This window comes from Leuresthes tenuis, unplaced genomic scaffold, assembly GCF_036924035.1.
Source record: "Leuresthes tenuis unplaced genomic scaffold, fLeuTen1.0.hap1 SCAF_4, whole genome shotgun sequence".
NCBI classification, from domain to species: Eukaryota; Metazoa; Chordata; class Actinopteri; order Atheriniformes; family Atherinopsidae; genus Leuresthes; species Leuresthes tenuis.
Window position 1 is genome coordinate 14,964,588 of NW_027325358.1, and position 26,748 is coordinate 14,991,335.

Sequence of the window (26,748 nt, forward strand, 5' to 3'; positions counted from 1 at the left end):
ATATTTTAAATGATACATATCAATGTTTTTAAACTGATCATTTTTAAAACTGGATAATCTTGAAGCAATATGAGTGTTTATCTCTGGCTATTTGATATAGCCAATATTTGATATCTCCAAGTGGAGAAACACTGAAGTATGTGGCTGCATCTACAGAATTACAGAATTATGTGAATCTATAAGCAACCAAATATCCAAGTTAGCGTAAAATGTTAATCAAATTTAAACCCTTGGAGCATAAAATGGGCTTTCAAACAGAAAAACAATGAAATCTACATAACAACATGTTTTATGATACAAAGCAATACAAAACCAAGAGTAAAAAGTTAATTAAGGAAAGTGGTTTGCAAACTTTGTGATGGAGATGTCACTGCTTTGTCCAAAGTTTGCTCAAAAAGAGCGAAAACTCTTAAACTAACATTTACAGTATCTCATACCTGCAGCATACAGCTCTCTCAGCTTCTCTTCATCCTGGTAAAAGGTTGATAGTTTCTCATCGTCAGCTTCAGATTTGTTGGCATCACCCTGAAACACACACAAAATTACATACAGCTCCAGGATGACCCTTGCGGTCACAGTCTTAATCGTCATCATCATCACCTTCCTTTTCCACATAATGTTGATTATTTTAAAGTGGAAGACATTTGTAAGTTTAGAGGGAATGATTACGAACAAAGAGCAGGACACAGATGGGCGGAGGGAATCTCTAGTGTTCTCTTGCTGAGTTATGTACATCACTTTGGCAGCGATCTCCTGTAGTCACGCCAATAAAGCTTTACTGAATTTAATTAAAATTCACGCCAGAAAGATTGAGGGAGACGGCTTTGGCAAAGGGTATCTATATGTGTGTGTGTGTGATAGAGAGCAAGTGTTCTCTGATGCTGGAGATAAAAGATGGAAACTAAACAACAAAAGCTCACCAGCTGTGAATGGCAGGCGATATCAAACATTTCCCTACCCTGGAGAGTATTGTGAGTGTGCGTGCGTGTCAGCGAGAAAGACAGATAGAGGAAGAGAGCAAAAGGGATAGAAAAAGATGAGTAGAAGAGGAAGAGAGAAAAAAGAGCAACGGAAAAAGAGCGGGAGAGGAGAAACCACACAGGCAAAATGGTGGAGATTATTCCTTAGTAGGCAGCTTTGGTATCATCGGTGCAACAGACAATAATTAGTCTAATTCTTTGTGCCGAGTTTCCTAAGTAGCTCGAATAAAACTTTGCCCTTACTTCAGCTTGAAAGCCCTCAACCAAAATGGCCACGAGCAAGTTGAAGAGGACATAGTTTCCAAAGGTCATGAGGGCCACAAAATAGAGGGCAGCCAATGGCGAGGTGGAGGCCATCCCATTGTAGAGCACTGCGTTCCAGTCCTCCTGTGTGAGGATCTGCAGATTAAAGGAGATGTGGAGAGAGGTCTTAGAGGACAAACCCTGGGGCTGAGAAAATATGCTGTCAAAAGCAAAAGGAGCTCAAACGTAAAATAATTTGCAAGTTGGGGATCAAAGCATAACAACACATGCTCATTTTTTTAATATCTCACTCTCATTTGAACAATTATGATGCTCATCAGTGTTAAACACAAGCTCGTGTGGAGTGTTTGTTTCACTTCTCTTCCTCCCCGACTGCTTGTGAAGCAAACCATACCTGCCTACTGGGAGAGTTCCTAAATCGAGTTGAAAAATTGAGTGTGACTGCTTCCTAATGGGAGCAAATGAAATAATGAAGAAGAAAAAAAATCAGCAGCTTCTATTTGAATTTCAAACCTTTTTGTTTCAAAATGGCCTTTAGAAACAATGTATGTGGAGTATTTTCAGAGCCTTTTTTGTTTTACACATGACGCTGTTTCAGACTGTTTAAATTAATTTAGCAAAAATATACATCTGTAGGCAAACTCTTTTACCATGAAGTTTCTCTCAGTGCTAGGTAAAAGCACTACATGAGTGTTTTCCTAAACCAGGCTATCTCAGGTCTTCTTGGAAATGATGTAGTTTTCCTCTTCTAGACAGAAACATTTAGGCTCGACGAGGTTGGCTGTGGCAAGTCAGTATACAGCTATTTTCAGGTCTCCCAGATGTGTTCTACAAGGTTTTGGTCCAGACTGCGTTTGAATAATTCTCACAAAGAAGCCTCTTCTGGATTTTCTGGATGGTATGTTACACCTTGAAATGTAAAGTTTCACCTAGTCTGAGGTTCTTTTTTCTATCAAGGTTTTCTATCAAGATTGCTCAAATTCACTGCGTTTATCCTTTCCTTTATCTCGACAAGACTTTCGGCTCCTGAACATTTTTTGTATCTCCCATATAATGTTGCCTTTGTCACCATATTTGACTGCAGTAATGTTAATAAGGTGAAGCTCAGTGCCTGGTGGTTTTCTTCACACATGCTGTTGAGAATTGTGGTCAGATAGTTTAGTATCACATAAGATAATTTTGCTTTTCATGGTCATTCCTGTTCTTTTTGGCAAACTCCCAGCAGCCTGTCATGTGCCTTTTAGTGAAGAATGGCTTCTATGTAAGCACTCTACCATAAAGGCCTCACTGGTAGACAGCCACATTGATAGTTGTCCCTATGTAAGGATCTTTCATCTTCAAAAAGGAACTCTGGCTCTTATCCATTCAGGTTATCTGACCATGGCCCTCCCTTTCTGATAACTCAGTTTGGTGGCCAAATCTGTTTGTGGTTCCAATCCTCTTTCATGTTAGTAAAAATGGAGGCAAGCGGATGAGCATTTTTTATGATGCAGAAATGTTCTTGTGTCTGTCCTTACAATCCTTGCAGAGAAACTGAACTACTCCTCAGAATAAATGTTAAAGCTCATGACAGCACAATAAGAAGACACCTCTGCTCGGTATAAAGAACCTATCAGCACAACATATTTACAAAGTGCTGAAGGGCAGATGATTTGGGCTTGTTTTGCAGCCACAGGACCTGAACACCTTTCACTCACTGAGTCATCCACGAACACCTCTGTGTACTAAAGTATTTTAGAGATAAATATGAGGCCATCTGACTGACAGATTAAGTTTGGCTGAAATTGGATCATGCAACAATGATCCCAAACAAAGCAGTAAATCTACAACAGAATGTCTGAGAAAAGAAAATGATTGAGGTGTTGCAGTGGTCCAGTTAAAGTCGACACTTCAGCCTGATAGAAAATGCTGTGATGTGACCTTAAGTGAGCTGTGAAAAAACAAATGCTACAAAAACTCAATGACTTGAAGCAACATTGTAAAGAAGGGTGGGACAAAATTCCTCCACAATGATGTGAGAGATCAATAACATCATACAGACAACAAAATCTTTGAGTTGTTGCTGGTCTTCAAGCTACTGAATTACAGGGTGTAATTAGTTTTTCCCGCTGCTTCCACGATTTGGTTTAGTTTTCCTTAAATAAATAATGAAATGGTATAATGTATCATATACTGCTGTTTATCTGAGGCTGTATTTGCCTCACTTCAAAACCTGGTGACGATTGTTTTAAAACCTTAAAAATTATTTTTAAAAGTGTCTTTATGCCCCAAATAATTAATTAGTAGGATAATTCCTCTAAATCAAATTATGTTGACATACTTGTTTACTCTGCAGGTGTCCGAGTGTATGAGAGAGTGTGTGTCTAACCTGAAAGACAGTGACGGTTGCCCACAGCAGAGAGTCAAAGTTTTTCCTGTCAGGTAAAGTGTCTCCGCTGTCTTGTCGCAAACCAAATTTACAGCCGAACAGATGCATCCCCAAAATGCTGCAATGCACACAGCCAAAAAACAGTGAGAGAAAACTTTTATTACACAGTAATTAAATATAGAAAATGAGTAAAAAGATTGTAAGAACGCTGCCTGTGGGAATAATTGTGTTTGCATGAAAGGTGATAATACATGTGATTCAATATGCTGAACATTCAAAATGGTGATCACTGTGATGTGTTTTAGGAGTAATCTGTGCAATTAAAGCTGAAATAAAATGGTCAATAGTTGAAACATTTTAGTTAGTCCATCATTGCGCACAATCTCACCTTCATTAAAAGAGGCAATGTACCTGAATATGAATATGAAGAGCATCAACAACATGCAGAATGTTGCCACGTTGTCCATGGTCTTCATCAGCACCACCAGTTGCCTCCTCAAGGCAGGAAGGAACCGGACCAGCTTCAAAACTCTAAGCAGGCGGAAGGTACGCAGTACCGACAAGCCACCCTCAGCCTCACCCACTATCTCCCACACACTGAAACACACATACATGCAGATTTTAGACAGAATCCACAATGAAGTAATTAAGAAATCATCATGTTCAAAAGGATCTCGTCAGTCAAAGAGTTTAAAGCTTATTTTGATATTACATACGAAAAAAAAACCTCCAGCCAATAATGAAAGTGAGTTAGAGCAGTGTAAACAGTCACAGCAAACCAGTAAAGCCTTCAAACACAGCTACATAATTTAGCTTGTGGTACAACATAATGGAATGAACACAGGCCTTCTGGACTACGACTGCAACCATTTGGCTCTGCTCGCTCATTGAGCATCACAGTGGCAGCAGCTGCAGAGCTGTGTCGCAAAGATCAAAAGGATTTCCAAATGACAAGAAGAGGATTTAATGACAGAATTCCCATTTTGAGGTAAACACACAGGTAAACACACAAGTATTTATCTCACCTGATTATGACAATGATGCTGTCAAAGCCATTGTAAGGGTTCTTGATGTAGCCAAAGATCCCAAGAGCCAGGAGCTTCAGCAGCATCTCGAGACTGAAGAGACTGGTGAACACCATGTTACTGATCTCCAAAATATCTGTCAGCTCCTGCGGCTGAAGGCGTGCAGTGTTTGTGGAGACAAAAGAGGGATTGATGTACAGAGAGCAGCAGGCACAGAGAAAAATGAACAAACAAATAAAGACAGACAGACAGTTAGTGTGGAGTGCAGCAGACTCTGCCTGTAAGGCTTTTCTAAAAATGTTGCTTCTGTATTGATGCATGTGGACTAAAGTGTACCAGGATCTTCCCACAATTCTTGGCGACTTAATGAATTTCTATTATTAATATCATTGATGTTTCTTAAAGCAGTGGTTCTGAAACTGTGAGCAGCACAGGGATTTCAGGAAGCACTTAGGACTGGGAGGGAAAAGGAAAGTTCTCTGGTTAGCAGAGTTGAGATGATTTAAGTTGGCAGGATTTATTTAGACTGGGAACTAAGTATAAAGTGGTCAGATTTGTAATGTGAGAAAATATTTTTAAAATGCTTATCAAACCAGCAAATGACTCATATTCAAGAGGAGACAATGAAAGCTTTTTTTGTTTTTGCATTCTTTGTTTCCTGTTTTCAATAACAAGTTTTGGAAGGATAAAACAAAATTAAGGTTGGGTCATTTATTTAAAATGGGCATGAATTGTTTACTGACTCCAGAAGATTCACACAGACAGATAATTTATTCAACTTTTTTTACACATGCACATGAGTTCCTGAAGATACAGTCTTGTGAAAACGCAAGTACAAAGAAGTGTTTGGCTTTTGAGATATCGAGACAAGGAAGTATGTGATCCTCTATATCCTCTGGTGTTCGCTTTGCTACTGAAACGTGCAATGTCACTAAGTCAAGATATACAGAGCTCCACGGGAGCAGCTGGCAGCGAAAAAGGTTGTGGATACCTCTGAGTCAGGCAAGTGATTTCAAAAGATCTGCAAGGAATTTCTAATAAATCTTTCCACGGTGAGAAAAACAAGTTGTGAAGCTCTCTGAGGACTGCAAAAATGTCAGGGTCTGGCTACCCTTGCAAATTCAATAGAAGAGCAGTGCATGTGATGACAGGAAAAAGTCTGTGAGAAACTGAAAAATTCATCACAGGATGTGAAAGTAACTGAATATCAAGAGAGACTGAAGAGACTCCAATCACAGACATTTGACAGCATAGTGATTTCCAGAAACAGTAAAAGCCAGTATGTTTGATGGAGACCAAATTGGTCTTTTATGGCATAGAACTTCAAACATCTGCGAAGTACAGTGGTGGAAATGTTATGCATGGGGGCTGCCTCGCTTCGTTGGTATATGGGCAGCTTTTAGTCAATGAATCAGGAGTGGCAACAAAAACAGTATGTGAAAATAAAGTGTGCTCCCCTTTCTGAAAGCTGAAGTTGAATCGCAGGCAGATACTGAGCACTGCAAGCAACTCCACCAAAGATAGGAAGATGTAGAAGATTGATATGAGTAATTAACAAGATTTGAATACTACTGAAATGTTTTTTTTAAAGATGCATTGTGTTTACAAAAAATCCCAAACATATTAATTTAAGGAATTTTTGCATTGAAATTTCCCAAATGCACCCCAAAGATTTGCTTGGATTATTATACAAGTTTCACAGTATCTCTGTAGGGAAAATACAGTACCGCACAAAAGTTGTGAGACACTCTTCCCTTCTTTATAGTTTGCTTTCATGAAGCAAGACTTAAGATCTTTTTTAAGTGGTCTTCAACAATATTTCTCCAGGTTTCATGAAGGTCTTTCAAAGTTTTTCGTTGGACATTAGCTGCTCATTTTCAGTTCAGTTCAGTTCTTAGATCTGAGCATTTTCAAAGGAAAGGTTTTTTTTCTTTTCCTGAATTCTCGCTTCTTAAGTTCGATTTACAAAAAAAAAGCCTGATGTAACACAGTATGAAAGACATGAAATCATATTTTTGAACGAACAGGTTAATTCCCAAAGAGCAATTAGCTAAAACAAACCTGGTATATCTCACTATGGTGTGCAGCGTGTCCTTTTTGAGGAAACTGCACAAGTGGAGGAGAAAAAAGGAAGTGGCAGGCTTAAACAATAGTCTACAGCAGATGAACAGTTTCTGGGGGAAAAAAATGATGTCCCAAAGAAATAACAGCAAAGCAAAGGTGCCAGCAAATGGCTGAAGTATGCCAATCTAAACAATTGGTCTTCAGGAATAATTAATCCTCCTCAGAGCCTGGTTTTCAATATTACTGGAGCAGTGTGGGATCATCCTGACAGAGAATGGAACAAAAGGCAGCCAACATCCAAAGAAGAGCTTTGGGGTGTCCTTCAAGAAGCCTGGAGAACTATTCCTGAAGACTATAAAATAAAATATATAATAACTATAAATAAAACTATAAAATAAAATAAATTAATTTCTATTGATTTTCCATTTTTATTATGCAATATATAAAGAAATGACTGGCAACTTCAGACTTTTGCACAGTATTGTATACTGTACATCAATTTAACTTTCAATAAAAAAGTAAATATAATCTAATTACTGACATTAATTCATAAATTACAATTTAATGGTCATTTTGAGTATTTAACATTCATCAGATGTTGCAACTCTGCTAGCCAAAGTGGAAGGTAATCTTGGATGCTTTAATGCACATGGGGCTTAACAAGGTCTAAAAATATACAAAGAACAATTTAAGGGGAAATTAATGGATTTCGCAATCATCACTGTCTAATTTTGCAGACAGCATCAGTGTTTCTGCAAGCACAAAAAGAGGACATATTTGACGAGAGCGTCAAGAAAACACAAATGTTGATAATCACATAGAACTAAAACATATATATTCAACCCATGTTGCTGCTATGATAGTAAAAGATATTAAAAGGATATGTCATGGCTGTGGGTGACTTTTCCTCATTAAATCAGTGAACACATACACTGTAGCTTATTTCTCTCAGCTCATCAAACCAACAAAGCAGCATTAACAAGCAACTGCATCTCTGAGCATGCTCAGTGACATCTGCCTTACACAGAACAACTCTCCACAGAGAAAAAGTCTCTGGTTGTTTCAGGCTAATCTACCCTGGTCATGTTAATTGAATTGATGGCACACTGCTAAATGAAACAGGAAGCTAATGACTTGTGTAAGAGTTTTTGAATGATGATAAAGGTTTTCTGCATGAGGAACAATAAATCAGGCTTTAGTGACACATTCATAGATTATTTTCTTTATTCATACATCCTAAGAGTTTAATTCAATCTCCTCAAGGAGTTTGTTGATGATTAGAAAAAAAGGACAAAATAGGGCAGCTTTTATCCTTAAATATTAATCGTTCACAAAGTTATGGCCATCCACTTCTGTCACATTGTTCTGGAAGTGGGCCATATGAAATCTTGCATCGTCTTCCACAATCTGTCCCTGCCTTTCAGCCAATCACTGTCAAATCAGCCCGCTTCCTCCACCTCACTCTTCCGTTCACTCCCGCTTGCTTCTCTCACTCTGCCCCATCTCCTTACTGCTCAATCTCTCTCCTGTCCCAGGGTCACGCTTTAATTAACACTTGAGGTCTTATGAGTTCCCCCATCTCCTGATACATGCCTGCACACACCCACACACAGCCTTCCACACAGGCATATTCGCACACACCCATGTCGTGATCCCATATGCTGGATGTCGTAAGTGTTGATTGGAGGGTAAGTTTGTTGACTCTCCCACACACAGTGATTAACACGTCAATCACAGTCATATTCAATCTGAAGGAGGCATGCACGCAGCAGTGCACGTCCAAACACAAACGAACACATGCCAAAAACCATACCTGTTCATGGTACTCTATTCCCATCGAGAGTGTGTTAATGAGGATGGCAATCATGATTCCTCTGTTGAAGTATCTGCTGCCGACGATAAGTTCCAGTTTAATTCGGAGTCCCATCCAGCAACGCTCCCACAGCCTTTTCTTTGGCTCAGCCACCTGCATATCACCGCGACAGGGACTGCTACAGTGGCATGGGCTGTTACCATGACAAGGGCTGTTGCCATGGCATGAGTTGCGGTACCCATGTTGCTGGTCTTCAAGCTGTATGTTAACATGTTCACTGCCGCTAAGTTGGTTGTAGCAAACACAGTATGGGCATACTGAGGATTCTCCAGGAGCTTCACCCGGTAGCGGTAACGCAGGATGCCCAGCAGACCCACCTGCACAGACATCAGGGTGGAGCGGATGTAAGCATGAGCCATATGAATCATAAACCCAAAAGCTGAGTCTAAATGTTACACTCATGCAGGCAGTCTGTCATTCAATATGTTTTCTGTCCAGTATTAGAGAAAACATTCTTTTCATTTCTGTGAGACAAAGACTCAATAACATGAACCATCGAGGAGTTGCAATGCTTTTGTGAAGAGCTAGAGCGCTTTTATTAGAACAGGGATGTGCATATTTGTATGTGTGTTTCTTGAGGGACTAAGATTGCAGCAGAATTTATTAGCAGTCCGCTCAGGAGGAATGCTCTGATGACATAACAACAAACACTAATCTAACAAGAGGAGTCCACTTGTCATCACAATTACAACAAATTCATGTTTCACTGGAGACTGATATAGTAAATCCAAACCAGCCATTATGTGTTGTGTTTTTGTAGATAATGTAGGCTGCAAGGACATTACATTTGTTACGTTTACAGACAATACACTCATTTATAGCTGTGGCAGTAGAACAATACACTGAGTCCATTCTCTATACTTTTATATATGCAGGAAGTGTCCCAGCAACACTTTGTATGGAAATAGTATATCAACGTCTTAAATCATAATGGACAGAACCACTCGCTCAGTGAAAACACTTAAAGAGCAGCGAAACACTAAAGAGCTTTACAAAGTCTGCCAACATAGATGGTAAAACTGCTAACACCTGGACCAAAAAAAAAATCTATGATGCCCCTCTGATTTTGTCATCATATTTTTATGAATCTCTTATCATTCTCTTACTTTAATGGGAAAGCAATTTCTCGAGGTACAGAGCACTCCTCTCACAAAAATCAGGTGGTTTATCCAAAGTGACTTCACATCATCTCTGGAAACACACACTGCTGATGAGATTCCTTTTTTTTTTTTTAATGCTTTGAGCTCAGTGGCGACTGATCATGTTGACAAATACAAAACAATGTTTCTCAAGTAAAAATTTGTAAAGCAAGAAAAATTTACAGAAGATCTTCAGAATCTCGTTTTGAGGGATTTTTTTAATAAAAATGTGCATGTCTTATCTCCCCTGAGGTTTCGGGAAATTAAGAAAGTTAAACGGCAATTAAACGGCAAGGGGGAACGAAATCTAGCTCAAAACATTTGGATCAATTGTTTGGAGACATCTTCACTTTATGGCTTGAATGAGGAGTGTAGTTTTATTCATTTATGCTCTAATTTGACATGTTTGTCTTGAAGTGACATGTGAAGGCATTTTTAAAATTCTTTTCAGTTGTTTAATGAGTTTGCAACTGTTGTAAATGTGTGCTCCCTTTTATTTCTTCCATACATTGCATCCCTTGATCCCCATCTTTGTTGTCCAGGCATGATCAGGGATTACAACACCCTTGAGTGTGAATGTGCTTTATAGGAGAGACATATCTGCGCTGCCTTGTGACTAAGTTAATAATGTATAAATCCACTACTGTGTTTGAGTATTCTGCTTGGCTTGTCAATGCATTACATAACATGAAACTCCCAGGAAGCTGTAGTTCTTCTGCTTTTTCAATATCCTGCAAAGCAGCTGCAGTCTAAAAAGAATCATGAGATCATGACCATGAGAAAATTAATTTTGCCAGTCTTTGAGGCAATGCGTTGGTGGCCAAGGCTCGGCGGACACAGCATGGGCCTACACTGGCAGCTACTTGGAGGTCTTAATTGTGTTTACATGCACAGCAATAATCCACTATTTACCTAATTAAGATCTTCCTCTGAATAAGTTAACAGCTTTTTCTTTGCACCTTAATCTGAATAAGGTCATATTCAGAGAAAGCAAAAATCAAATTAACCTTTAAGTCTTGTATGCTAATCTCACTTGTATTATTTACACATTTAAATCATGCTGCTTTACAACACATGCCTTTGCCTCCACAGTTGCCACCTCTGCTTGTTATAAGTGACTTTTGGACATCTTTTGTAATAACTCAGTCAGAGAACCGGTTGCCGGTGTCTGTCACATGATCTGGCAACACCATCTCCAGCAGCAGAGTTGGTGCAGACCAGGATGGTTGCAAATAAAAAGAGGGCATGTTTTTGGGGTGAGGGAGAAACTCAATTAACGCTCTCTGTTTTGAAAGACGTGGAAATAATGATCGCATTGGAGCAAACACTAAAGTTAATAACACTAAAGGAGTAGTGGGGTGTAATGTGGGTGTGACTCTTTAACTGAACTGTGTTCTGTAACACGTAAAGAGGAACATGAAAGGAATATGCTTTATGCAACTCATGTAAACACCATAATCAGTTTGTGATTAATGGAAATTTTGCTGTGCATGTAAACATAGCCACTGGTAGATGTTAGCATGGATGCTTGCGTATCAATTATATCTTTACTAGTGTTTTTTCAATGAAAAGCAGCAAGTATGACATTGAAGTGACCCTCCTGCTAGACACACTTCCAATGCTTGAAATTGAACCCTTGGTAGAGGTTCACTTATCTAATTGGTTTAAGTTTACAGATGGCAACAGATAAACAGATTATCTAATCTATCACCTTCCAAGTATAAAAATGCATACCAACTACCAAAAACCTTCCAAGAACAATTTCCCAGATGGCCCTGTGAAACAACATTTTTAAATCCACAAAAAAAAAGTTCAAATTGCCTCTCCTTGTCTCAAAGGTAGGAAAGTCCAATCATTTGATATTTGAACAATTTGTTGAGTAAATCTCAACAAATCTTCATGTCAGTGTCTTACTAAGTGAGAAAGCTATGCTCCTGTGCAGTCTGGTTGAGAAGTACTGTTAAAGTTTTCAGAGTCACAGGAAAACTTTGCTCAACAAAAGAATAAACGCTGGGTCCATACTTTGACAACAAGCAACAATTTCACATATCTGGCCCTGTAAAACCCAGAGTGCAACACTGTAACCTTGAGAGCATTCACACACTGTCAAACAGACACACACCCCTTCGTTCTCACCATGCTCCAGCACCAGCTGCGGCAGTCTGTTGATGGTCTCCATGGCAACCTGCCTCTTCTGTTCCTGGTCCTTATCATCCAGTTTACTGAAGAGGGGTGAAATGATGGGATAATTAAAACAGTTCCCTCCATTACTGACGACCAGTTCTCGCTGGTGATGCTGATGCTGATGCTGGTGATTAAGATGATAAAGCTGATGAAGGTGGGACAAGTCATTGGGGGCGTGGCCTGAGTGCCGATTGGCAAGTCCGTTCATCTCTCCGGTTCCGCCCCCTCGAGCAGATGTGCCACCTTGATCTTTCTGGCACATGCAAGTGCAGTGAAAGCGTGAGCTAATCTGAGTGTAGCAGCGGGAGAGTCGTCGCCACGCCTTCCGGCCCAGGTGTGCCAGGTAGCGGATGATCTCCTCGTAGCAGCTCCCTGGTTGACTGTCGCTGGCCAGTGTGGAAGCTGATTGGTGGAGCTGGCGGGCACGCTGCTCCGATTTCATTAAGGCGTGTTCTCTCTGCTTAGTTTCAGAAAACTGGGTTGCTATGACGACCAGGCACAAGTTGATCATGAAGAAAGAGCCCACCTGGTCAGGATGATGCAAACATAAACTAGCTGCAATGCAAGTTTAACTTACATTTGAATGTGTGTGTGTGTGTGTCAGTACTTACTATAATGAGGAAAATGAAGTAGATGAAGTTGTAGAAGGAGTGTGCATCCATGACATAGTACATGATGTCTACCCAACCCTCTAGAGTAATTACCTGAATGAAAACAAGCAAACAAACCAGAGGTAACTACAATGGTGTGTGCTTCCCATGTCACCACAACTGTCTATTGATCAAAGATGCATTCCTGTACATGAATGCTCACCTGAAAGATTGCAATCCATGCATATCCAATGTTATCAAAGTTAATTGCTCCTTTGTGTGGGTTAATTTCTCCAGTCCGACACTCATTGTAATACTGATACCAGTTTACACATGACACTGGCTCATCTCCTCTGAGTCCTGTCTCTGAATGGGCTTCCTCAGCACCCAGGAAGCAGTAAGTCCCGCCTACACGGCGACGAGGCACATCAGAGCATCGAAGCATCCCATTTTCTCTCGCCATTGAGCAGATGAAGGGGTGATCATCTGTGCCATCAGGCTGATAGTAACCATTCAGGAATGTGATGTTATATCTCCTGAAGAAGAAGGGTACCGTGAATAAACAATATTCTTCGTTTTGTTTGTTGTTTTTTGGGGTTTTTTTCATATCACATTGTTACAACTAAATCAAAACTTAACTATAATTGTATCTATTTTTCTTTACAGCTAACAAATTCTATTTCAAAGCCCTAAAACAGCGAACTTCTACAAATATAAATAGTGCATGTCTTTTAATAGTGCATCGATTATTATTTGCAGATTGATAGATATTTGTTGTTTTAGTGGCTTTTTACAAGAGCAGCAGGAAATAGGTGAGGAATTATGAAGAAATATCTCATGCATTACAGCTCATTTACAATTCTACCAAATCAATTTTTTACAGTGAGAAATAGGCACCACATAGTTAGCCTGTAGGTACACTGAAATTTTAATGAAGACCTCAATTGAATTAGTGCTTATTATTAGGATCCATTCCTATCTCTAAAGTTTAAACTGCACAAACATGTAATGGACCTCAAATACAAAAACAGTGTCCAGATGAATTCGAGTAAAGTCAAAAAGATTTCCTGAGAGATAAATCATACAATTGACCTTTTGTTTCCACTAAAGGTCTGTTTACTTGAGGAAAGGCACAAGTGCTGAAGGAGGAAATGAGGAAACACAGAGAGAAACATGGATGAGGTAAAAGAATAAAAGAAGAAGGAGGGGGTATTGGAGAGATAAGCAATCAGTCATTTGTGAGGTAGAAAAGAGTCACAGCGGAGCACTGCTGCCTCGCACCTTATTAGGGAAAGGTTTTTTTTGCTTATGAAGACGAAAACACTCAAACTGCCACACTGACCATAAAATCCAGAGAAGGATTCGTTTCTGAATAAAAAGGTAAAAGCTATTGCGCAGACAATATATGACAAAGTAAAATAATGAAAAGGTTTTTACTTTTTAAAGGAACTTTTTTTTTTCTTCATGTTGTTTTCCCCCAGTGAAACACCTGTGACTCTTATATCTGGTAGTGCTGCTGGTGTGGAGCCAGGCTGAAATCCAACCTGTGTCTCAAAAGGTTTGAACAGTATGTTGCAGAAGATTGGGTTATTTACGCTCAAACAGACCAAAATTCAGTAGCAGCAGTTCCATGTGGTGGTGCCAGTGCAGGCTTTTCGACACTGGCACCAGCCTTTTTTCTCTGAACATGCATGGAACTGGCTCCAGGTAAGGTACTGACAATATGTTAGAAGGAATTGGGTACATTAAGTGCTATCCAACTAACAGAACCCAGACCTTAAATGGTCCAGGGCTTTTATTTTTTTTTATTTATTTATTTTTTTTTTTAAAGGAGCTGCAAAACCTTTTCAGCCCATGGTGTTTTCCACTGAGGTCTTATGGAGAAGGTACATTAGTCATATTAAGTCATCTAACCTATGTTGCTGTACCCCCACAATCCTCACCAGAGTGTCAGTGTTTCACTGCAGTGGAAAATGTGCCTCAGCTGTGTTTACACAAAATCTATTCATGTTGCACATTTCTCCAAGGTTATGAATGTTTTTATTTGTGCTTTAAAGAATAGCTGTGAAAGTATTCGAGATTAACATTATATTGCTCTAAACCACTAATATGTTATTAAAATCATTGCTGCTTCTGTTGTTTGCCGTGAGGAAGGTATTTCTGTATTGATCAGAGCAACCAACAGACAGTTCAACAAGCTTCAGCTCCATCCACTTAAAGTCTGCTTGTGTTACATTTTTTATGTTTAATTTTGGGTGTTTTATTTGCACCTTAAAGCAAAACCCTTAATTAATGATTTAGGTGTTCTCTCAGCGTGGTTTGAGCTTTCATTCTGTATTGGTTCTGGGGCTTGTTTGACCACCGCAGCTTGCAGTGTGCTCTGCATTCTCAGCTGTTTGAAGCTGAATGAATGGCTGACCCTGAATGTCAATTTACTGTTAATGGATTTTACAATTTATGGTGGAGATTAAACAGAGATGGCTGATACAAAAAGAAAAAAATTAAACACTAAGAATATGCGACTAATCAGAAATGTTCGGGGCCAAAAGCCCCAACCATGAAGTTCTAGATACTCTAAAAAGTACCTCCTCTCTACTGGCGCCTTTGTGAAGGTCTGTTTAGCCCACATCTGGAGGGGGCAGAGGAAGGAACCATTGATGGTTCCTCGAAAAGGTTCCTGCAGTCAAATTGCAGCTATTGCCTTGAAAGCTACGAATTAAGTATATTTATAGCTTTAATAAAATAACACACAATAGCAGCTGCATATTCATCCACTCGGTGGAACAAGAGCACATCAGCAACACGGCACTGATTTTACAGGTGAGTCAAATGAGGAGATGTGAGGTCAGGAGGTGGAAATGATGCTACCTGATGTTATGTGACTATGTCTGTGAACATGTGAATGGGAGAAGGAGTGACAGTAATGTTGTAACACCATGAGTCAGACAGTGATCGAGCATGACATTAAGGAGGCACAGTGAAACTGATCTCTGTGGAAGTACCCACTGAGAGTCAACCTCTAACAACACATCGAATTCATTCAGTCCACTTGTCTCCTTAATTTGCACCCTCTTATGCATTCATGGTCCAACAAGAGAAATTTTTTTTTCAAATTTAATGCCTCAGACAGAGTTGGTTAAAGCTCAAACATGGTTAGACTATCTGAGACTGATCTTTGCCATGAAATAATAGCTGGATGGATGAAGGTAATCAGTTGTAAGCAAACTTATGACACAGGATTCAGGGAAATAAGACCGGTGGCTCCCTTTTCTTTTGACATCTGTTACTATAGTAACTCACATCTTGATATCCTCTCCTATGAAACAGCGGTTCCTCAGTAGCCCCGCCCACAGCTGAACTCCAACAATGCCGAAGATGAAGAAGACAAAGAAGCACAGCGCCAGCACATTGCCCAGCATTGGAAGTGTGTCTAGCAGGAGGGTCACCAGGATGCGCATACCTACCAAAACACACACAGCATACACACTGAGACAGGAAAAGAACTGCATGCAAGTGAACCTAAATTCTGTCACTAAAAAAGAAACACTGGCCAGACAAGTGACATCTCCCCCTGTATTCTGCAGAAAATAAAGCAGTGCAATTATCTGAACCAGCTGACAAATATTCAGAGTTGAGATGCTAATAATTGGCCTTCATTCTCCTCTCCTAAAAAGCACACACACACAGACATTTGTGTACACACAAATTCTCCTTTTTTTCTGCTTCTAGGCTTCTGGTTACGTGAAACACATCCTCAAAATTTTACAAGAACTCAGTCTGAGTTGTGCCAAGGTCACAGGCTGTAGCTCAGAAAAACATAAAGTTGGCTGGACAAGCTTGTGCACTGAGCTGTTGAGAACGACAGAGGCATCCCAATGAATTCCATGACTTTGTTCAGTGTGTCCTGATTTGTTTACCCTTGCATTCATCAAAAAAAAGAACAGCAGTTTTAAACAGACGTTTAGCTTCTGTTTCTAGTTTAAGACATGAAGCAGAGTTTAGGTCAGAGAGCACAAGCACAGTTGACACATTTTTCATTGTATTGGCTGCAACTAATGAGGTTGCTGACTTTTAGCTGAGGGTATTTCCACATCAGTGCAGTAATTGCAGCCAACTCCATACATGGTCCAATTAAGGGGGACTGAGAATTGATAAAAACAAGTTGCTGTAAACTTAGGTAAGTCTTGCACTGTCATCATATTTCGGTTTTGTTCAGTCAGTGGCTTTCTTGGTGTGTAGAACCCAAAGCAGACTGCTGATATCTATTTCTGATGATGCTTTGGTCTTCAGAAATCAAACACAATCAGTTAGGTTGGATTCAGCTCAGTGACTTATCAGTCCAAGAATGTTATACAACTTGAACATAAAAATCTATTTGGTTGCTCAGTCTTATCTAATTTTACATTGTTTGAGCAGCTGCACTGCTCCAAAACCTGCATTGTTAACTCAGCATGGATGTGAGCACAACATCAAGGTTCAAGTAGTGCATATTGTGTTTATTTACCATATCAACATTTTAGACTAGGGGTCTACTACAACATGTTTACTTGGATTACAGTAAAAAAAATGCTGTCATACTGGACATTGCTGAACCACTTGCCTCCTTTAATGTTTTTCAGTTTCAGCTCCCATGTCCTTAAGCCTGATTTGATTTATGATGGACCTGCAGCAATGCGAGATTAGAAATCTTGTCTGACTTGCATTGTTGGAGGAGAACAACACCTTGTCACATGACATTAAAACTGTGCAGGAGCAAGGCAGCAGCAGTCAGGTCAGGTCTTGCATTGCAGTCGCTCCCTGTATGGGATGGCACAACTCTGACCTAATTGGCAGAAGGCTTAACTGATGCATGTTTGGTTTACATCCTAAAGTCTTCATATCTGCTATCCTTTAAGGTTATTTCTCTGAAAGGTGATGCAATAGTAGCTCGTTTTCTCAACACATAGACACCAATCACTAAACTTATTTCCAGCAGAAAACCTGTGAGACCAGTTAAGTTTAACAGTTTCTGTATTCTTTCTGGAAAAGATGTCTTTGAAGTCTTTTTTTTTTCTATCCCTTGGATTGACTTCCTTTTTACCCATCTGCCAATGTGATATGATGGTACACTTAGGAAAGAAAGAAAAAAGAAATTCCTGCGAGATCAGCCACACTTTTGAGCTCACCCAAGTTAGTTAACTGTGGCTGACTTGAACGCAGTCTTTTTACACTCCAGCTCTTGCAGTTGTCATCAACCATAATGTCAGCCACGGGCTCACTCGAGTGCACCAATCAGCTCATTCTTTGCTTGAGGTGTGCCAAACTAGCCGCTAGGCAGGCATTGTAGAAATGTGTGTCATGGTGATGTGGTTTGGTAAACAAGGAAAAGCCTGGACCAAGAGTCGCTTCAGGCATTTCAGACCAGTGACTTCAGTGGGAGAGAATCACTCCCGTTGGAGTGGATTTTGTACTCTTGTTACATGCACAAACAAACAATATAACACACTAAAAGAAGAAGAAAGACAAAAAACAGTTTCAGCACTTTAAAGCACTTTGAAGTCAGCACTTTGAATCTCACTGTTTCTAATTCATCGTGTCCACTGTGATGATGTACAACCACAAAACAATGAAAAAAGATACATTTACCAATAAATCACACCTGACAAAGCTGCAACATTAGGGACAAAGAAAGAGATAAACTCACTGGGAACTCTGTTGATGGCTCGTAGTGGGCGGAGAACCCGAACAGTCCGGATAGCTGATAGGCTGACATTGTGTCCGTCCAGCGAGTACTCCAGCATTCTGCAGCAAAGGAAAGCCACAAAGATGTTTCTGACATCCTGATCATTCTGACCTTGGCCATCTCTGTGCGTCTACAGGGAACGCTTTCGCTGGAATACACAGTCTTTTAACTACCAATTGCTGAGGTCTGTGTCTCTCAGGACCGAGTGATACGATTGTCATTCTATGAAGCTATCACACACAGATGCGCACACACACACTGTACAACTCAGCACGCGCGCACACACGCTTGACATTTATCTGGCATTAAACAAGTGTCTAAGCTTTACACAAAACACACACATACACACTTTTGGCTCATATTTAATGTCAGATGAGTGTGCATATGTGTGCATGCGGGTGTGTGTCTGCAAGGCACTCACCCCACAATAACAATGAAGAAGTCCAATCTGTTCCATGTGTCGCCTAGGTAACCTTTCTGACCTATGACCCCAAGAGCCACCATCTTCACCAGCATTTCCCCAGCAAAAAACACAAAGATCCCATCATCCAGAGCCTACACACACACACACACACACACCCAAACACAGGATTAGTGCGTAGTGATTTGAAGGTATAAAACTTAAAGCAAAACTTTTCAGACCCTTGATAAACACGGCTTGATATAATTCGTTTGTAGTTTTAGATAATGTGTGTGTGTGTGTGTGTGTGTGTGTGTGTGTGTGTGTGTGTGTGTGTGTGTGTGTGTGTTGGTGTACATTACCTGTAGCAGGTAAGAGGTCTGGCCACATGGCTGGAACATTCCCAAAGTCACACAGTTCAGCAGGATGGCCAAAATGCTGACACGCTCAAACCATGTGACACAGTTAAGAGTCAATAACAAAGTCTGAGCACTGATCACAACAACGAAATTCAGCATTCCCATGTTTCACTGTGTTTCCTAAACATCAGCTTCATGTACAGTTTGACGGACAGCAGCCAATCACGAGCGAAATAAACAAGGAGATTGCCATAAGCAAGCCAAACCTAGTTAATAAAGACTTTAGGTACCATCTACATTTAAGTACATTTAAGTGCTGCATCAGGTCTTAACGAGTCAACTTCCTGTCAACCTTTATATTTTGCTTCAAGCATTCGCCAAAATGATTGTTAGGAGAAAATTGAAATCCTAGCAAATTGGTCATAATTCTTAATATGATATTTAGTATATGCTCAACACACACAATGAAAAAAGTTATAAAATAAAAAAAAGCCACAATCATAGGAATACATTCAAACTCGTTTTCTGTTCAGTTTTGTCTTGCATTTGTGGCATGAGGGCAGGACAAATGACAAAGGGAAATGTGTTTTCTTTAAGCTACAATGGTACCGTTAAAAATTGTCCGTCAATGCCACCTGGAGGTTGTGTTTCCACCCCCAAGAATTTGAAAGTATAAAGCGCACTAGTTCGAAGCACATCCACAGATGTAATTCCAGTGTAAAGTCTTTATATAGATAAAAATATTTAATTTTTACTGTTCTTTAAAAGAAACGGTAGTTCACTTCAGTACCGAGCAATTCAAGTAAAGCTCCTCAAATCCCGTTCATAGCATATGGTTAGATGTTAGACACGGACCTACTCATATGGGTTGCGTGGACACAAAACCCACATTTCAAGGCTGCAGGACAGCACCTACAGATGCAGTGCGGGTGGTGACCCGCAGCAATTTCAGGTGGAAACACTCCAAAACAAGAGGGAATTATGTGCAGAGACAAGACAACAGCAGCTGGGACTTCCAGCTCCACAACAAGCCTGGAAGCCGTGGCACAGCTTCCTCACACAGGGGAGGAAGGTGAAGCAGTGAGCCACGTCCCTACCTCTCAGAAGGTGACGCTGCACAGAAACGCTAAAGCCCAAATGCCAGAGTCAAGACAATCTGGGTTTCAAATGGAAAGAGGAGCCAACACAAGGCATGCAAGAGCCACGCTGCTGCCGCCCACCACGCCAGCACCTGAAGATCAGGCTCTAGCCAGGCACAAAGACACACTGACAAATGCCAACACCTGCTCATGTGTGTGCAGGGCCACACCCTACAATCAGAGCTATACCTGGTGTGTGTTTATCAAGGAGGGGGAGATTTCATCCTGCCACACCTTACTTTTAATTTTTAGGTCACCATATCACAATAGCCTTGGTCTAAAAAACAAAGCAAACTTGTGCAATGATAATCTGAATTCCATGTGAGATATGTTCTTTCTTTATAAGTGTTGCCCGATTTGTGTAAGAAATGAAGAAGCACACACGTGGATTTTCTGCATGCACACTGTTTGTACATCGGGCCCCAAGAGACTGTCATATCGTATAATTCACATGATTTTCATACTCATCAATCCAACCAGTGACCCTTCCTGCGTTTTGTGGAATAATCTGCATTCAAGGAAAATGTCTCATTGAAGGTCTGCCTTGCAGTGTGTAAAACACTTGTCTGTGGATAACATTTACATTGTGTCTTGCAACCTAAAATCACATTTACAAGGACAGAACTGACAACACACACAAAAAAGCTTTTATAAGGGTACAATCTTTCAACTTTAAACTTTAGATGTGTCAAACTTTATTTACAAGCGCAACTTCTGACAGAACATTTTCAAATGTTCAATACTCATGACTACAAAAGCCAGACAGCTCCAATGAAACAGACAGTCGACTTCTGAAGTCAATTTAAGTGTAAACTTGAGTGCGGTGTTTAGCTGTCAAACTGGAGGACAGAGCGTGAATCAGAAGAAAAAGGAGCATGGTTTAAAAAGGAGAAATAGTCTGAAGTAGAAAGTTAAATGAAACATTGTGTTGAATTTGTGCAAACATGGACGTGTACAACACACACACATCCAAGCGCCAACCGAATGGATGACAGGAATGTATTCAAGAGGCAAGGACGCATGCATAACAAAGCCTGGAGCATGCACACGGACACATACACAGAGCCACGTGTGCGCACACACATACAGTCCCCTTTCGGACACTTTGCTCTCCAGAGGGCGGAAAAATTAATGAGAGTACAATCCTTTATCACCCTTGAGACAGGGGAGGGAGTGAGAGAGAATCAAGGGAAAGAGCGAGGGTAATCCAGTGTCCTCCCTTTGCTATGGTTGCCATGGGAACCCCCATCTCACCGTGGGAACTGACTTCTGCATTTCACAATCCGCTTGCATCCTGTCTGGGTTGGAACACAACACAATTAATGTACGCACAAACTAAACACACTAACACTGACAGTCAATGAAGAGCCATGTCCTCCCGCACGACTCCTGGAGAAGCCTAAGTTATTTCCACACAGCTGACGAGAGCCGTTTTTACCCTGTTCCATCTGTATAAGTTACAGCAGCTTTAATCATTTTGTACATCAATGAAGCACACACTCCTGCAGATACAGACCTGCACATAGAAACGCACACACGCATAGTTAAACGAGGGATGGGTCAGGGTCAAGGTGTTAGTGATGGATGAAATGGGAGTATTTCTACGGTTGGCACATAATTCAATATCAGCAATGAAACACAAAGAGAGCGTTCTTTTCTTCTCTTCCTCTCTCCAATGCTTTTCCTTTATCTCCTCTCATATTCAACCTTTCTCTCCATCATCTCTCATTTTCCTCTCTTTGGCCCAATTATTTTTTCTCCTTGCTTCGCTCCTCCTGCTTTCTGTCTCTCCCTCTTCCTTTATATAGCATGGCATAATTTCCCGTCTTCATTCCGTATGACTTCTTGCATATCTCCTTTGCCTCTCCCATCGACTCTCGTGCACAGGCAATCTCCTTTCTTACTGGAACGCCTTTGCTCATCTGTTTCTACCATCTCCACAGAAGATCGCCCTTGGGTAGAGTTCTAGCCTCTGTCAGAAACCTGATTCTCAGCCAACAGAAACACAACTACACTTGATAATCAACAACATCAGAGAGAATGAAGAAGCAGAGAGACAGGCAGTGACAGTGATACAGGTGGAGTAAATGAAGAAAGGTGTACAATAAAATACTAGAAGAGGAAAAATGCTTTGATGTTGAAGGTAAAAAAAAACAAGCTTAAATGAATAATCAAAGGGGCTAAGACCCTGTCAATATAAGTTTTTAAGCGTAAGCAACTTCCAGTATTGCGTGGCCTCCAAGCTTTGTCCTCCCTCTTAATTGCATCATCCTCTCATCTTCACATTCCCCCTCCCTCCTGGCTCTCCTCTCTCATACTCTCCCTCTCTTGAACTTTCTCTCCTCGAGTGCCAACACAGGTAATAAAGGTCAGGCAGACATTATAAATCAAATCAGATCACATCACCCTGATCTTTTTGGCATCATGCTCCGCTCTTGGCTGGGATACACATGCTAAGGCCAGCATGTGGGAACATTTTCATGTGGAACGTTCATTAACTTAAAAGGATCATCCACAGGGACGGAAAGGCTGACAGAATACAGAGAAGGTCGTAGAATTTCCAATGTAGTGCTTGTCTCATGAAGCACACTTTAGTAAAGATTAACAAACAGCTTTATGTCACAGTCTTAAACCACTGAAAAAAACAGGTTATGCTGGTTTTTCATTTACATTTTGGAACTCTTTGGGACTCAGATTCATCCGATTGCGATCCTTCGTGTTCTTCAGTTCTAAACTAGGAACCCTGATAGTCCCCACCATCTAGTTTACCCACCAAGAAGCCTTTCAGGTGGGAGGTAAGACGTCTTCAACATCCAAAAAGAAGTCCAGCTGCCCTTCTTCAAAGCTATTATGATTATCATGAACTGGGTAATCTTCATCAACTTTCATGTCACCCTTTAGTTTGTCTTCTGCCTTTTTAGCTTATATCTTATTAAGGACCCCTCCCTAAAATATCATATTGTCCTAATGGCCAGTGTTTGTGGAAAGCTTTACTTGTAAGTATTCAGCCCAGTCTCACAGAACAATGTATGTATAAATAATGTAGCTGTATTTTCGTGCCGATTAAGACTAGATCTGTATTTTTTGCGCTCAACTTTCAAACTGATGTTTGAATCTACGCCCCGGACTTCAGAAGCTAGACTGTTTTGCCTACTAAATATAATGCAGCATTAAAATACAACTATTCAACAAATTGCTTTGATGCTGTGTTACTCTACAGAGTTTTTTTTTTTCTATCAGCAGCACAAAAATACAGTGAAATATGTATCTGCTGACACAAATTGACTAAATTCACGTGACTATACCCTGTTTTGCCTTGTGCCATTCGGCTGGGTTTGAAGACATATCACCATGTTGCTGGTGTGGAAGCTCAGAAAACCAAAGTGTAAACCAACTATGTTGAATTATATTACATTTTTATTAGTAAATGACAACTTACAATTTCCACATGTGTGTATCTAGAATATGAGAGTGGATAGCATCCGCAGCTGCAAAGATTACATCAGGTAGTCTCTGTTCATTACCTGTTTACTGTGTGACCTGAGGGAAATTATTTCAAGGTATAGGAAATATTTCTCTAAATGCCTCTTGTAATATTAGTTCATGTGGGAAATACAGTAAAACTATTTTTGTTGTAAATTACCTGCAGCGTCTCCAAGCACGTCAGTAATGTGTGCCGGAGAACATTAAATTACACTCGAGCAAATTATTTAGCAAGAATGTGAACAGACATTAAACAGCTCACGCAACACAAATAATGGATCATTGGAAAATCTCTTAATTAAAAAGAAACGCTGGCTTATTACAAAAGAGGAATCTTGTATGTGCTTATTCATTTATGATTTACAAAGTATATTTTTAATAGCCTTGCTTTATTGTGGATGGATTCACCACTCTCAATCAGACAGAAATATCAGCAGCCATTGGTGCAGATATTCACAAATAATGGGGGTCCTGAGAAGATGAATCCTGATTGTTTTTTCTTTAGGTTCCGCCAGGAGCTTAACATCTGCGGTGTCTTGGTAGTGAAATAGACAGGGCTCTGTTTGACTCCAGCTGAAGACCTTGGTTGAATAGTAAAAAAAAAAAAAACGTCTCTTTCTGAGCTCACTTCTTTCATTTGTTGCAAAATATTGTGAGCTGAAGGAAAGATCGTTGCAGAAATTCTGATAGACTTGAGGGAAAGACAGCCATGCTGCAATGGGAACTCAATCACGCTTAAACCACGCTTTGGGTCTGCAGCACTGATGCTAAAGCTGTTCAACAAATATTCTAATGAATATCAAAGATATTTCAATTCAATTCAGTTTGTTTATATAGCGCCAAATCCCAACAAATGTCATCTCAAGGCATTTCAGTGATACAGTCCAATTCAAGCCAGTTAGAGTTCAATTCATTGTAATTATAATCCAATAAAATCCAATTATGTGGATGCCACATCGATTGCAACCTTCTCTCATTGTTGCATGAAAGCTATATCATATTTGTGTAAGATATAAAATGCAACTGTTTTTTTTTTTAATCAATGTTCATAATTAAAAAGGTAAGAAAATGTCAAATGTCAAAGTGAGGCTGTTCACACATATTCTTCTGTCCTCGTATTTTTCCACACAAATCACAGTTTGTATGGCTGAATGAAAATAATTAAGCATGGGTTTAAAAGTTGTGGCTACAAGGACTTGATGCACGCTCCAGTTTTTCCTATTCTATCGGAGACAATACAAGAAGCGCTGAAGATCTTTTCCTTGGAACTTAAAGAACTCGAACAGCTCGTGTCGTGACTGCTGCTTTGATACTTCTGGGTCATTTCACTCAGTTTTAAACCTTCCAAGCTATAAAGACATTTCGACCACTTCCCACGTTGCTTGTTATAGCCCTATTATGTCACAGCAGAGACTTATAGACATTATTTTGGTTTAAGGTTATGGTTCTTTACGACAAATATGCCGCCGTTGTGTGAGGTGAAGCAAAAAAACTGAGAAAAGAAAAGAGAAAAAATCAAAGAAAGAAAGAAATTTCCAAAAAAGAGAAACCTAGAGAAGTTTAGCTCGTCTTCTCTCCTGCTGCTCATACTTTTTTCTATCCATCCATTATTTTTCTAATGATATTTCTTTTTATCTGAAAGCATATCTTACTTTTTGTGTTCTGTAAGTTTGGCCTAGACCCAAAATCTAAATAACTATATTAGATTAAAAGATATTGCTGGCACTGAAATAATGAATGGGGCCTGTCTATGTGTACAGACAGCTCCTTGACAATAGGCGTATACCTCTACGACTTCAGACTGAAATTTGTTGCCTTGTCAATCGAGGTTGTGAGGAAACGGTCCAAAGGAAGCCATTCCTGCACAGCAACATGATGTAAAGCAACAAAATGGATTTCATAATTTATAAAGCGTTTTTTTTTAAACAAACAAGAGAAAAGATAATCAGATTTATCTGTCTATAACCATCCAATCCAAGTTTAATGATAATGATACTACTTCTATAATAACTATACTATATATTACACATAGTATAGTTTATATATATGTTATACTCTGCATTGTATATATTATAACTACTAGTAGTATAATGATGATGATAATAATAATAATAATAATAATAATAATAATAATAATAATAATAATAATAATAATAATAATAATAATAATAATAATAATAATAATAATAATGATGATGATGGTGATGATGATGATGATGATGATGATGATGATGATGATGATGATGATGATGATGATGATGATGATGATGATGATAGGTCAGACAATCGTTTCCTTACTTGAGAACATCAGGTAAACAACAGGTCTGGTTTTTTGTTGTTGTTTTTGAGAAGTAGTTAAAGAACTAAAATATGAAAGATATCTTCTGTGAACTACAATGTCAATATAATGCAGTCTCGATTATTTGGTACATAGATCTCTGCGTGCTTTCACATAAACTATATTGTTTGGAAATTGTGGATTTGGAAATAATCATCAACCTAAATTAATCTGCGAGCCAAATATATGAGAATAGTAAAACTAATGACAGCCAATCAATACTGGGGCACATGTCCTATTATAACAAGTGCAAGAATGCAGATGATAATGCAGGTGGTGTCATGAGGGTTATCCATCGATGCAAAGTGAATTTATTGAAAAATAGAAAACAGTACTACTTTATCAACTGGAATTCTAATCGTTCCAAAAACTGTTAGTCAATCATAAGCCTAACCTTGAACAGTTATTTAAATGTCAGTCTTACTGAGTGGATATATTCAACCTGTCAGTCTTGCTAATGTGAACATGCTTGTGCACCCATTAACCCCAGAAAACCACACTCAGAGCTAATCCCAAATTACCGTTTATAAAACTCCGTAATGAAATACCGAATGATTTATGAACCATCAATAAAGCCGCTTGATTCAATTTATAATCCCTATAAAGGGTACCTTACAAGAAAGTGGTACTGATGTGGTACTGTAAGGAGTTGTGGCTTTAATGGGAGTCCTGAAATATGAACTACCACTCACTAGTTTAATGCTCTTTGCTGCTTGGCCCCGTATTCTCAGTTTGGCATCCATACACACAGACTTGATTAAACATAACCTATTTAAGCTCAGAGTCTTACATGTGCAGTGTGTGTGTGTGCGTGTGCACG

At 39.6% G+C, this 26,748-nt stretch overlaps 2 protein-coding genes across 2 annotated transcripts in view; one reads left to right on the forward strand and one right to left on the reverse strand.

Moving 5' to 3' along the window:
* fbxl18 (F-box and leucine-rich repeat protein 18) overlaps window positions 1-15,290 on the forward strand; it is a 74,539-nt gene extending 59,249 nt beyond the window's left edge. The window contains exon 8 of the transcript XR_011915375.1: window positions 15,276-15,290. The gene's annotated coding sequence lies outside the window, so the exon portion shown is untranslated. The remainder of the gene's footprint in view (window positions 1-15,275) is intronic.
* Window positions 1-19,049, reverse strand: part of LOC140305768 (voltage-dependent T-type calcium channel subunit alpha-1H-like) — a 40,140-nt gene extending 21,091 nt beyond the window's left edge. Inside the window, exons 1-13 of the mRNA XM_072384748.1 lie at window positions 18,972-19,049; window positions 18,631-18,764; window positions 18,171-18,268; window positions 15,788-15,947; window positions 12,711-13,023; window positions 12,509-12,601; window positions 11,850-12,423; window positions 8,515-8,891; window positions 4,638-4,789; window positions 4,024-4,209; window positions 3,613-3,730; window positions 1,224-1,379; window positions 438-525 (exon numbers count right to left, since the gene is read on the reverse strand). Coding sequence (XP_072240849.1) covers window positions 438-525; window positions 1,224-1,379; window positions 3,613-3,730; window positions 4,024-4,209; window positions 4,638-4,789; window positions 8,515-8,891; window positions 11,850-12,423; window positions 12,509-12,601; window positions 12,711-13,023; window positions 15,788-15,947; window positions 18,171-18,268; window positions 18,631-18,764; window positions 18,972-19,010 — 2,488 coding nt within the window. The 5' untranslated portion in view covers window positions 19,011-19,049. The remainder of the gene's footprint in view (window positions 1-437; window positions 526-1,223; window positions 1,380-3,612; window positions 3,731-4,023; window positions 4,210-4,637; window positions 4,790-8,514; window positions 8,892-11,849; window positions 12,424-12,508; window positions 12,602-12,710; window positions 13,024-15,787; window positions 15,948-18,170; window positions 18,269-18,630; window positions 18,765-18,971) is intronic.
* Window positions 19,050-26,748: the final 7,699 nt, after the last annotated feature.